The sequence below is a fragment of the Silene latifolia genome, chromosome 5 (assembly GCF_048544455.1).
Source record: "Silene latifolia isolate original U9 population chromosome 5, ASM4854445v1, whole genome shotgun sequence".
Taxonomy (NCBI): Eukaryota; Viridiplantae; Streptophyta; class Magnoliopsida; order Caryophyllales; family Caryophyllaceae; genus Silene; species Silene latifolia.
Window position 1 is genome coordinate 90,351,919 of NC_133530.1, and position 12,353 is coordinate 90,364,271.

Sequence of the window (12,353 nt, forward strand, 5' to 3'; positions counted from 1 at the left end):
AGGAGGAGCGCCAGCGTACTCCTCCCAAGGCCTGGGCACCCACTAGAAAAACAAACGAAGGGTCATTCTTATGATCAGTCCTAAAAGTAGGAGAAAGAAACACAGACAAATGTAAGGTGAAATACTCACGCCGTCCTCGTGCGACACATCACCCAATCCCTCACGACGGGATAGGTCTTCTCCACCGGCTCCGTCCTCTTGGGCGCGAGGCCCGGAAAGTAGGAGTACACCCACGCCTGTAAACAACATGATCAATAACGATCTTTTGTGATTTGATAGAAAAAAGAAAATGATCTTTCATAAGAAGAAGTGAAGGTTCATACCTCCAACAGCAGTCCAGGGCCGACAGCACCAGGAGAAGTCCCATTCTCCATCAACTCCGGAAGAACCATGGACCTCATGAAGCGGATGAGGACCGCAAAACCAGCAGTGACCCAGTCCCAACGGCCTAGGTCGCTCAGGTTAGAAAGAAAGGGAAGAAGCTTCGTCGAAAGCCTCTATCCCTTGTCTCCGAGGTAGATCGAAGACAAGAACCACCAGAGCCACAAGCGGACTCTCTGCTCTGCAGTGCTGGGAGGAGGAGCCGTCTCCCTCCCCTCGATCACCACCAACGTCGGGGTCTTCCCCGCAAAGTAGTCCCGCGCGTAAGACCTAGGCACCAAGCCAGGTACCGCAGCCGCCTTCGGCACCAAGTTCCAGCCGATCAACCTCCTAGCCTCCGCCGAGTCAACCCTCATGGCTGTCTCCGGCCACTCCACCACCTCAGTCCCACACGACAGACCAGAGATCATGCCGTAATCCTCCAACGTGACCCCCACCTCACCAAAAGGCATGTGAAACTTGGAGGTCGTGTCCCAAAACCGGTCCAAGAGAGCTCGGACGAGACTGAGGTTAGCCTGAAGCTTCCTCCTCGCAATATCCCTCCAAGCCTGCACCAAGGCGCCGAACGCTCCCCGATCGATCATGGCTCGCTCCTCAGCCGACAGCCGCTCGTAGCACTCCATCACCGTCGTATAGCCCGAGAACGACCTGATGTTCCCGGCCTCCTATGATGATTTGAAATAAAAGCTATCTTTAGCTCAAATGAAGAAGAAAAGGAATGACAAACAGAAGTGAAAGAAGATGAATGAAGAGTTATGAGTTCTATTTACCAAGCTCTTCACCGACCTGTAGGACATGTGACCTTCCGCAGCCCAAAACAGGAGCCTAATGTCCCAAGTCTCAGCCCACGCAGGCACTCCGCTCAGCTGGCAAACACCTCGTCCAACGTTGGCCCGTCTCGGGGCCTCCTCCTCCTCAGCAGCCTCCTCCTCTAGGACTTCGTCCTCGGCAGCCATCACCGCGGCAGTGAAAGCCTCCTCCAACACCTCCTCAAGCACCTGAGAAGGGTCAACAACAGTGTCCACGTCCATGGGAGCTCTCCCAGATGTAGAAGCCTCAACACCTGCAAAATTAAGGTAAATTTAGGCCGCGCCAAGTGACGACAAGCCTTGATTAGGGGATTTTCGAGTTTTCGGAGCCCTGAAATCGATCTTTTCTCGCCATCATTGGCAATTTTCCTACAAACCCGTCCGATCATGTGGTAATTTGAGTCAAGTCAAGCTTAAGTTGAAGCCTAGTCATGGGTTCGAGTTGAAATTTCGGCAGCATTTCGTTATAACGGCGATTATGCCCTAGAAAGTGTCCTGAAAAAACCGTCACAAACCAAAATTCCGAGATGGTAGGAAGTTTACCCATCATACAAGGATTCCAAATATCAAGTTTCGTCGCAAATGGGCAATCCTAAGGCTATTTTCGAAGCAATTTACGGTTTAGCTGTGAAACCGTCTCAATTTCACTCAAATGCTCAAAACTCAACGAAAATTCGAAACAAATACATGGTTATGATCCTTATACTACCAATTGGCCATTTACAAAGTCAATTTCGCAAGGCAAAGTCATTTGGAGGAAAAGCCCCAAATTTTCGACTAATTAGGGTCGAAAACCCTAATTTCGTCGATCTCATTTGATCAAATACGGAAGATAAATGCAAAATTGATACACATACCTCGATTAGTCATGGCAAATGTAAGCTTTTGGATCAAATTTTGACGGAAATGGTTGGAATTTGAGAGAGAAATTGAGATTTTATGTTTCGAAATAATCAAATGAACCCTCTGTTTCATCGGGTTTTACGCAGAAAAGACACATCCAGGAATAGATGCAGCAGGTGCTGCGCCTCTTCCAAGGGACGCAACTCTTGCTGCGCCTCTTCCTCAGCCTCCCTTCATACGAATTTTCAAAAATTCGTTATGAGTACGTTATTTTGTAGGCCCATTGTCCACATTAGTAGGGGCGAAAAATTTCAGCGGGGGTGAACGGGTGATGATATAAGGGAAACTTGGATTTTTTTCGAAAATTCTAAGTAAAATTTTTGCGATTTCCATCCGCCAGCGGGAGCGAGCCCCCTTGTTAACCCCCAAAATAATGAAATTGTTAAACTTATATCCAAATTGTCATATGTAAAAAACCGAAGGGAGTATTTGCATTCAGTTGAATAACATTGTTAAACATATCTAGCTCATAAAACGATAATAAAAATAATGAAATTAAAAAAAGTAGTAATAATAATTCATAATAATAATAATAATAATAATAATAATAATAATAATAATAATAATAAATACTTGTAATATTCTCGGGCCAAATAAGTTGTAACTCAATTTCCAATTAGTATTTAGTCGAATAAAATTTTTAATAACGACAATTATAGTAGTAGTAGTAGTAGTAGTAATAATAATAATAATAATAATAATAATAATAATAATAATAATAATAATAATAATAAATAATAATAATAATAATAATAATAATTATTATTATTATTATTTTTATTTTTATTTATTTATTATGGGATGCGCGCAGCTTTCATTAAAATAAAAATAAAAGTTTACATGAAATTGGTGGGGAGCCGAGAGACAATCTGGGCTCCCACACCCTTAGCAATAGCAAAGCTAAGTCTAGTAAAAATGTAAGCGGCCACCCGAGCCCCCGCATCCTGAGATACCGAGAATTTCTGATCCGCTGAGCAAGGCAACAAAGATCCGAACCCACTCCCAAGTGAAGAGAAAGAGAAAGGTAGGAAACCATAACCCGCTATCGCGCACAAATCCCCATACTTAGCACACTTTCGCTGAGCAGCATCAGCGACAACCCGGCCCGGCACAAAATCTGCCAACCTAGTCTGAGTCAAAGGTGAAGAACCTGTCAGGTCGACGCACACATCACGCCCCCTGTCCCAAGAATAAAGCAATAAATCCGCAGGACGAAGAGAGCCACCATGCCCATCAACCAAACCGATATCAACCTCCTTCCCCGCGAAAAATACCAAATCTATAGCGGGATGTCGAAAAGAGTGTCCCGGACAAGGTTATGCCGATGTTTAACGCCCACAAGACCAAAGACAAGAAAACAGCGTGGTCCCCAAAAACATCCCAAAAAAAACCCGAGAGCAAGCGGACGGGGCCTAGATACCGTGAATAACGGAACACCCAGGACGATACCCCAAAGACACTACGGTAAGTCCTCCCGTTCATAGTCTGACCCAACCCCGAGATAGGAACCGCACGTAACCAATCGGAGGAGTGAGAACCTGTGCCGAGATTGCCATAAAGCAAGCTGGCGTGGTGTCAAAGAGAAAACAGACTGTGAGGCAACAGCAACCGTCGTGAAATAAATGTCTGCCAATTTCTTCATAAGTTTGGGGGCGACAATTTCACTAGGGAGACCTAATATACCGAACCTCGTAGTCGCAGAAACACCTACGCAAAGATCATCAAAAGCAGGGGGCGCAGCTACAATACTAGAAGGGCCGAGGAGCTTAGCCTCGCAAAACCAACCAGACCGCAAGCGGACGCAATAAAAGCATAAAATAAAACATCTCCCGCCGCATAGACACCAAGACCACCAAGATGAAAAGGGAATGTAGCAAGGCGCGTTTTGGATTACATCTTAACGTCTCCAAGACGCGGTGACAATACGTTCCAAGCTAGAACGAAGAGCGGCATCAAAAGGAAGATGGACAGACCCAAAAGCACTAGGGGAGCAAGTACGAAGGGAGAAGTAGAGCTTAGAAATACCAGTACAAGCTCGAAGAAGAAGCAACTCACATTGCGGGTCCTCAATCCTCGCAACCAAGTCCATTAGCTCAATGGTCTTAGTTACTCTCGTCGCCACAATCTCACTGCTAAAACCAGGACAAGTACTGACAGGTCCTCCCAAAACTGTAACACCGCGCAATGGCCGAGAAATAGAAGTGAGGAAAACCCCAGGAAGCCGACTCCGTGGATCCTCAACAGGCCAAAAGACCTCCGTCTTGGAGACGTTAAGATGTAATCCAAAACGCGGGCCATCCAACATAATCAAGTCCAAAACCTTCCCCACCTCCAAAGTATCACCCACAATGGTGCCATCATCTAAGTACCAAGCCTGCAAAGTGAGGTCAAAAGTGTCCCGGATCTTGCAAACCAAGGGATGCAAAACCAACGCGAAAAGCAGAGGCCCCAACGGATCACCCTGTTGAACACCCTGACAAGACCACAAGCAGTGCTCCCCATAAAAAAGGCGGGCCGGGCTGAAATAACAAAACTCCACCCAACGGGAGAGAGCCGGGCAATGACGGCGGACCTCCTGAAGCATGGTCGAACGGTCAACAAGGTTGAACGCATTCTGAAAATCAACCAGCAGCATAGAAAACCCCTCCTGAGTCCCCCGAACCTCAATGAGCCGGTTCAAGGCATGCAAGATAGCCTATCCTCCACCGGACACACCCACCCCGAACTGAAGCCCATCAAAATAAGAAGATAAAGACGGACCAACCATAGAAGCACCAACCTTAGAGACAAGCCTTCTCCAGACCGTACCAACAGTAATAGGACGAACTCCACCACCCGGTTTAACGAGTGGTGTGAGAGGGGCGCTGGCAATGTACTCACCCAGAGGAAGAGGACACCGGTCCTCAAGAAAAAGATTAACCACCCTAGTAATAGAAGTGATCAAATCATCGGAGATAGCCACAGCAGCGCCACTCAAACAAACCCATAAGGTGTCAAGCACGAAAACCATCCCTTCCACAAGAAGTACCACGAGGGAAGCTCCGAATCATATCCAAGACCACCGCCGAAGAAGAAACCAGAGGATGATGATCCCCAGACATAGGAGGCAATGAAGGAGGCGGGGCGACAGGATGCTTCTCACGCAGGGCCACGAGAGTGGCATCGGAGTAGGGCGACCCCAGAGGAAGAAAGCACCCGTACAAAGCAGCAAAGATATAATGGCCATCGAATCTTCCGCCGACATTGGCGGAGGTTAAGCTCACTCAAATCCGGATCCTCGTCCACGAAAAAATGAAGAAGGACCCTCATCCAAACACTCCTCAGAATAACAACCGCAAACCCCCTGTGTGCCCCCAGGCAAGGATAGCCCTAGCAATACTCTCCTCCTGACGCTGTCGCCGAATAGCAGTCCGACACTCATGATTACTCCGAGGAGCGAAAGTTCTGAGCAAACAAAGAGGTAGAACAAGCAAACGAACCCAGCGGGAGAGATCACTAGGGACATCAAACACCGCATCCAAGGCCCCTTTCAAAGCCCGAGCAAACCCAAGACGGCACTTAGGAGGAACAGATTTCACGGTGCGGAGGCCTAAAGACAACAAACGATCCAGCGAAGATATAGACCACTGAACGAGCTCTACACTATCATCAGTAGAAACCGAAGTAGAAGGAGCCATAGGTCTCGGAATACCATGTATATGGAAGGTGTAAATGCCATCAACACACTCCGGATGCATCACAGAATTACCCCGACTATGCCGACATCTTGCTCTAATAGTACGGGTCATAAAACACACCCCACACAACCAGAGACCCATCCGACTCAAAACACTCTCGGCATTGGTATAAACAGTCAAACTATCAGTAAGAGTCTGACGCGTAAGGTCCAACGCACCGCCATGACAATGTCGGACCTGTAAATGTTTCTGCCAAGCGGCCTTTGTAAGGCCCTTACCAGCACTAGGGGTGAGCAAAAATATACGATACGGTTTTTTAATACGGATACGATACGGTAAACGGTTTGAGTTATACGGATTTCCGTATATACGATACGAAAATCCGTATATACGATACGGTTTTATAAAAACCGTACCGTATCCGGGTCAGGCAAAAACGAAACCGTATATACGGTTTCTGACACGGTTTGAAGTTTTTGTATAAAAAAATAAAAAAAATGCAAAGTTCCTCTTTCAAGGCCACTCTTATAATGTTTTTTATGACTTTTTTTACTAACTTATCTCAATAAACAAAAATCAGCCATTTATAAGAGGTGGTCATATTAGAGATAATTATTAGCTCTTGAATAATTACAATGTTTAATTGGACATTTGTCACCAAACCGTATCCGTATATACGGATTCCGTATACACGGTTTTTCCGGGTACCCGAAAACCGTATATTCCTGTTAAACCGTATCGGATCCGTATAGTGATTTTTGCGATTTTTAAAACCGTATACCCGATACGGTTTTGAAAACCGTATCGGGTACACGGTTTTGCTCACCCCTAACCAGCACCATCCCGACACCCATGAAGACCCACAAAAGGACAATGGTACCGCACAAGCTCGGGCATGAAAAGACACCACTAACCTGCACAGAAAACTATAGAGCCACCAAACAACCACCTGAGTGTAAACCACTTAACAGACGAACACACAAGCAGCAACGAGCTCCAAAAATACTGTACCCACTACTAGCAACCAAATGGGCAGCCCCGCTAGTCAACAACACACCACGGAGGTGAGCAACAACCAACGTAACGAAAACCAACACAGCCACAAAGGCAGCCGAGAAGGAACCCAAACTCCACAGCAACCGAATCCCGTATTACCCACAAAATAACCCAGTAGTAGCGGTATAGGTGGCCGGTGACCGGAGAAAAACAGAGCAGCAACAACCAGTAACACGGGCAGAAGAAACGAGAAAAACGCATAAAAGAAAAACCCTACGGCGAAAGCAGAGAGAAACTCACCAGAGATACGTAGGGAAGTCGTCGGCCACCACGTCGACGACCGGAGACGTGAGGTCGAATGGTCCAACAGTGGTGGTGCAGGCGTACAGTTCACAGACAGGCGAAATGCACCCCGAAAACGACGAAAACCGCACGCGATAAAAAACACCCCCTATCAGCAGCCCCTCGCCGGAATCAACCAACAAAAACCTTCCCCTGACCGGCGACGTGAGGTCTAAAAGGTCGATGTAGGGTGGATATTGATGGCTACCGGCGACAACACGACGGAAACCCAATGCCCTAAACGCAGTTCTGCCCTAAATTACGAAAACCCAAAGCCCTAAACCGACGACCCAATACCGGTGAACAAAGCCGATGGTGTGCAGGTGTTTATGGTGGCGGCAGTAGGTGGTATGACAGCGGCAAAAAGCTAGGGCAGACAACGCAGGGCAATCGCAGGTGGTATTATTATTATTATTGTTATTATTATTATTATTATCATCATCTAAGCTACCCAAATAAATTATGAGCAACAACAACGGTAAATGATGAAAATAAAAGATTGCTAAGTATATATTATTTTGTAATTTATTAATCTATTTTTTTTATTCATCCTTAATTAAGGAATAGAAGTGGATTAAAAATAGATGCAAAGATAGGAGGTGTGAAAATTAATTGTGCTAAAAAATAGGAACCCACCTTTTATACTTGAAAAACTTCATTCCTTTCCTAATTTTTAGGAGCCAATAAGATTTCTTTAAAGGACTTAGCTTTTATATATAGTAGATTAGCTCATAAAACTACTAGATTAGTGCAAATGACATAAATATTAGAGCTAAAGTAAGGGGTCAAAATGCATATAAAATGGACTTATCAGTTGAAAAAGGATTTCAAATAATAGGAAAAAAAAGGCTAGGATTTTGGGTCACCATGGTCAACAACGATCAAAGGTAAGGTCAACGGTCGGCCTAAACAGGGTGTGAGGGGTAATAAAAGGTCCTTCCAGTCCGTTATTCGCCCTAGAGTACTAATCTAGCTTTCGCTCTAATTAGGATGGTCTATTGTTTGTAGCAGGTCTATCTTCTTCCAATTTCTCAATCTAGGTCAAAGTTTCCCGGGTCAAATAATTGATTACGTTGACTTAACTAAATAAATGCTATTAGATGCTACAATTGACAACACAAATATACATTAATGCCAGACCTAATCACCTAATTAAGACCGTCTTATAACCACAGATTCCCTAGTCCTAGCAAGGGAAATTTAGCTACGCATAATTGAAACGATAAACTCAACAATAATAATAAAGTTTGATTTAAACGTAATAACGAAATTTAGCTAGGCATAGTGGTTTCGGCATAGTACCATTGACCCATTTAGTATTCCAAACATTGAGGTCAGAAGATGGAGAGATATTCCAGGCTAAAAGAGGTTTAATGAGTTGGAGTCCCCAAATAGTCAAATTAAAATGCCCAGAAACATTTTAAGCGAAATTAGTTTAGGATTTTAAAGTAAAATCCACTTGTTTTTAACTTATGACCCCATGAATTCAAATTTATAGCTTCCCTCCTTATATAAAAATATCGAATTTACCGAATTTCAAGGATCTACGAAGTATAAACTAGTAACTATATTAGAGTAAGAACCATATTGTAGCCAATGTGGGATTTGAACCCACACTTTGTAAATTGTAGACGCTCTTCCATTTGAGCTAATTGGCTATCAACAATAATGTTATAAGTGTACAACATAAACCCCTAGCATTCAATTAAAAATGCAGAGTTTTTAGTTTATAATTTCATGAAATAAGTAAGTCCCTAGTTTAAAAATAGACAAAGAATAAAAATACTGTCCTGGTTTAAAGTTCACTCTACAATGTCGTCCAAATAAACGAATACTTATCTAAACAAATTAGAAATTTGTTTGAGCAGGAATACAAAGAAGAGAACTAATCATAAATATGTGTTTAAGGGTGTCCATTTACAGTTGAGAAAGGTTTACAGTTTTACACATCAGATCGAATTCAGCATGTTAATCTTACAAATTAGGGTTTATAGTATTAAATTATGGACTACAAAAAGTTACAAATTTTTATAAATTGCAACAACTACAATTAATGGCAAACAAACCTGTTTATAAATCTGAGTTATACTTCCTTTAACGACATATTCTGCATGTGAAAATTTTGAACTTCAGAAATTGAAGACGCACGTAAAAGACGATGAAAAATATTTTTTTTTGTTGAAGAGAGATGTAGTTATGATCTCACCGATAAGAAGTTGCTGATAAAGTGGTAATGCGCTTGACTCTCTTGCTCTAAATAACCAACTTTTTTTAAGAATAGGCTTTATTATTGATACTGAATCCGTCCCATGCTATATGACCATCTCTTGCAACAATTTGTGATCAAAATTTGTACTGGTCATGGGGAGATTGGGCTTCTTTGTGTAAGAAACGAAATACACCCACAAGAAAAACACAAACGCTCTCCTTTCATCACACACGGATAGGAATCCGTGTGCCATCCATCCAACCACATAACAACCGTAGATAACATCTTAATCCAACGGCTTATACACACTCTCAGAAAACACACCTTCCTCAAAATTTCACCTTCCTTCCAAAAACTCAAATTTCCCGCTTTCATTTCCCCACCCTATAAATACCCCAACAACCATCCCTCATTTTCCTCCACAACCAAAACAAACACTCTCATTCTTCCCCCCCAAATATAATCAATATCCAACACCTAATCCCGATCCCGCTTTCGATTCCGAAATGGCACGTACCAAGCAAACCGCCCGTAAGTCCACCGGAGGAAAGGCCCCAAGGAAGCAGCTAGCCACCAAGGCAGCAAGAAAGTCAGCACCAGCAACCGGAGGAGTGAAGAAGCCTCACCGTTTCCGTCCTGGAACTGTTGCGCTGAGAGAAATCAGGAAGTACCAGAAGAGTACCGAGTTGTTGATCAGGAAGCTTCCTTTCCAGAGGCTTGTTAGGGAGATTGCTCAGGATTTCAAGACTGATCTCAGGTTTCAGAGTTCTGCTGTTGCTGCGCTTCAGGAGGCGGCTGAGGCGTATTTGGTTGGATTGTTTGAGGATACTAATTTGTGCGCTATTCATGCCAAGAGAGTCACTATTATGCCTAAAGACATTCAGCTTGCTCGTCGCATTCGTGGTGAAAGAGCTTAGGGTTTCATGTCTTAAGGAAGTAATCTGAGTAATTTCCTAGTTTTCTTTTGCTTAATTGAAATGTCGGGGAATGTAGTAGTATCTAGGGTTTATGTAGTAGTTGTTGATGTAAAGCTTTTAGCTTCTGGAATGGAATTAAATGAAATGAAATCAAGTGTTTTTGATTTTCAATCTTGCTGTTGTTTCTCGAATTTGTTTGTTTTAATTTGGTTAATTAGATCTGAAATGCGTGCTTCTTTTCTTTCGATTGTTATACTTCATTTCAATCATTTATTTTCCTTTGATTCAAATACCTCTTTCAAAAAGAGGTAAACAAATGATTGATATGGAGGGAGTAATTGATTATACGGAGTGTATCGATTGTTTGTTTAATTTTGACTACGAAGGGAGTAGTTGATATAAGAATCTAGGTTTTCGACTTCCCCTTTTAATTAATGACTGTTCTTTAATAAGGCTTGTGATGCTTTGTGTTTTTAATTGTATTTTCCCCTAGTCGATTTACGGTCTTCTCTTCGGAACATGTTGAATTGCGCTGCAGTTTGACAATAAGGTTTATGATTAATTACCTGAATTTATGCGTCTGATATTCATCCTTCTGTTTCTGTATGGCTGGAAAAATCATCCCAGAACAAACCAGCTGTAAATTTGTGATTAGAATTCGGCTGTCGCATTTGAGAGCAGCTTAACATAATTTCTTAGTAGGAATGTGTCTGTGACTAGAATTTTTAACTGTTAGGCGCTGTTGCTTTAGGATGAAATCGTCTTGAGATATTTTCGTGAAATTGGAATGAATTCTGAATGTAAGGTATTATACTCCTAGATTGTACAGTTGAACTACATTCTTTTATGTACGAGTATTTTATAATGTTTCAAGCCAGTTCCGGTATGCTAATTAGTTTTTGCTGGTTGTGTTTGTGTTCCACAGTGGTAAACCTAATTGACTAGAGGTAGTCCATGGAATGAGTAATTGAATCACGTGGCACACCTGTGTGCCGAGGATGATTGCAGGTATGGAACTATGGACATGCTTTATCGTATAGTTAGTCTAGTGGGATTTGTGAGAGGCTACTTAATTGTACTAGTGTAATCAAGTAGACTGTACAGTTTGTTAGTGACATTAGGTCATTTTTCCGGCGTAGGAGCATATGGTAGGATGTTAGGAACTACCTGCTGGTGTAATCTCATTTTGCTAGGGGCAACTGCCAATGTTTCGAAGTATCATGATTTTACTATTTTTACTCCACTGAGCAGAATGAACTATAATACTGCTACAAGGAAATGGAAGAATTTAGATGTGATCATAACCAGGGCTTTCCTCTCCGTGCAGGTCTTATGGCAACTTTAGTCACCTAACCAAACGACTACAACAGGTTACATGTAGGCACAGGTGAGAAAAATGGTACCTCCCCTATCTCATCTTTTAGTTTGTGTATTTAATCTTGTTATCATTCTTCCAATAATTTACGTTTACTTTGTAGGCATGTTTTGTATAGTGGAGAATGTGTGTTGAACTCCAATAATAAGTGATTATAATGTGTGTTGTAATGGTACCTCCCCTATCTTGAAAACGTTCAGAATCTTTTTCTAAGCCAACAATAATATTAGGAGAGCCTCAAACACGGTGGCAGAAAAATTAAGAGAATACTCCTTGTCAGGCCCCAACTCTTCCCATGTAATAATTTATCAGGAAGATTAGAATAATAATACGCTTCTGTTGTCTGTCGTCATGTTTCTGTAACTTGGGACAAAGCATTTCATGATACAGGGGGTGAGGATTGAACCTTGCTGTTAAAAGTTAAAACTTGACTGTTACATGTTATTAATGATCAACTGTTATGTGCTTCCTGTCTTAAAATCAAATCCTCCTACGTACTCCTTATGTTGTATTGTTACGACTCTTATGAGTACTAATTCTTCAGTTCGGGGATATGAATTATCCATCCCTGCTGGTTATGTTTGTGCTCCGCACAAGTTCATAACTCCACTTAACTAGAAGTAATCACAAAAGGACTTGTGAATCTCAAGGTAGGCCTTTGCGCTGAGAATGATAACTATTGATCAACTAGTTACCATATAGTTACTTGAGCAATCAATCACTCACAGGAATTTGGTTAGGTTT

The 12,353-nt window shown here is 42.6% G+C and overlaps 1 protein-coding gene across 1 annotated transcript; it reads left to right on the plus strand.

Moving 5' to 3' along the window:
- The first annotated feature begins 9,732 nt into the window (after positions 1-9,732).
- On the plus strand, positions 9,733-10,405 carry LOC141657866 (histone H3.2). Its single transcript, XM_074465249.1, has one exon. The coding sequence runs from the start codon at positions 9,824-9,826 to the stop codon at positions 10,232-10,234; it is 411 nt and encodes a 136-aa protein (XP_074321350.1). The 5' UTR covers positions 9,733-9,823; the 3' UTR covers positions 10,235-10,405.
- The last annotated feature ends 1,948 nt before the right edge of the window (positions 10,406-12,353 follow it).

What these genes read in the sequence shown, in the direction of transcription:
- LOC141657866 (XM_074465249.1), top strand. Translation starts at nt 9,824, where the DNA reads ATGGCACGTACCAAGCAAACCGCCCGTAAGTCCACCGGAGGAAAGGCC.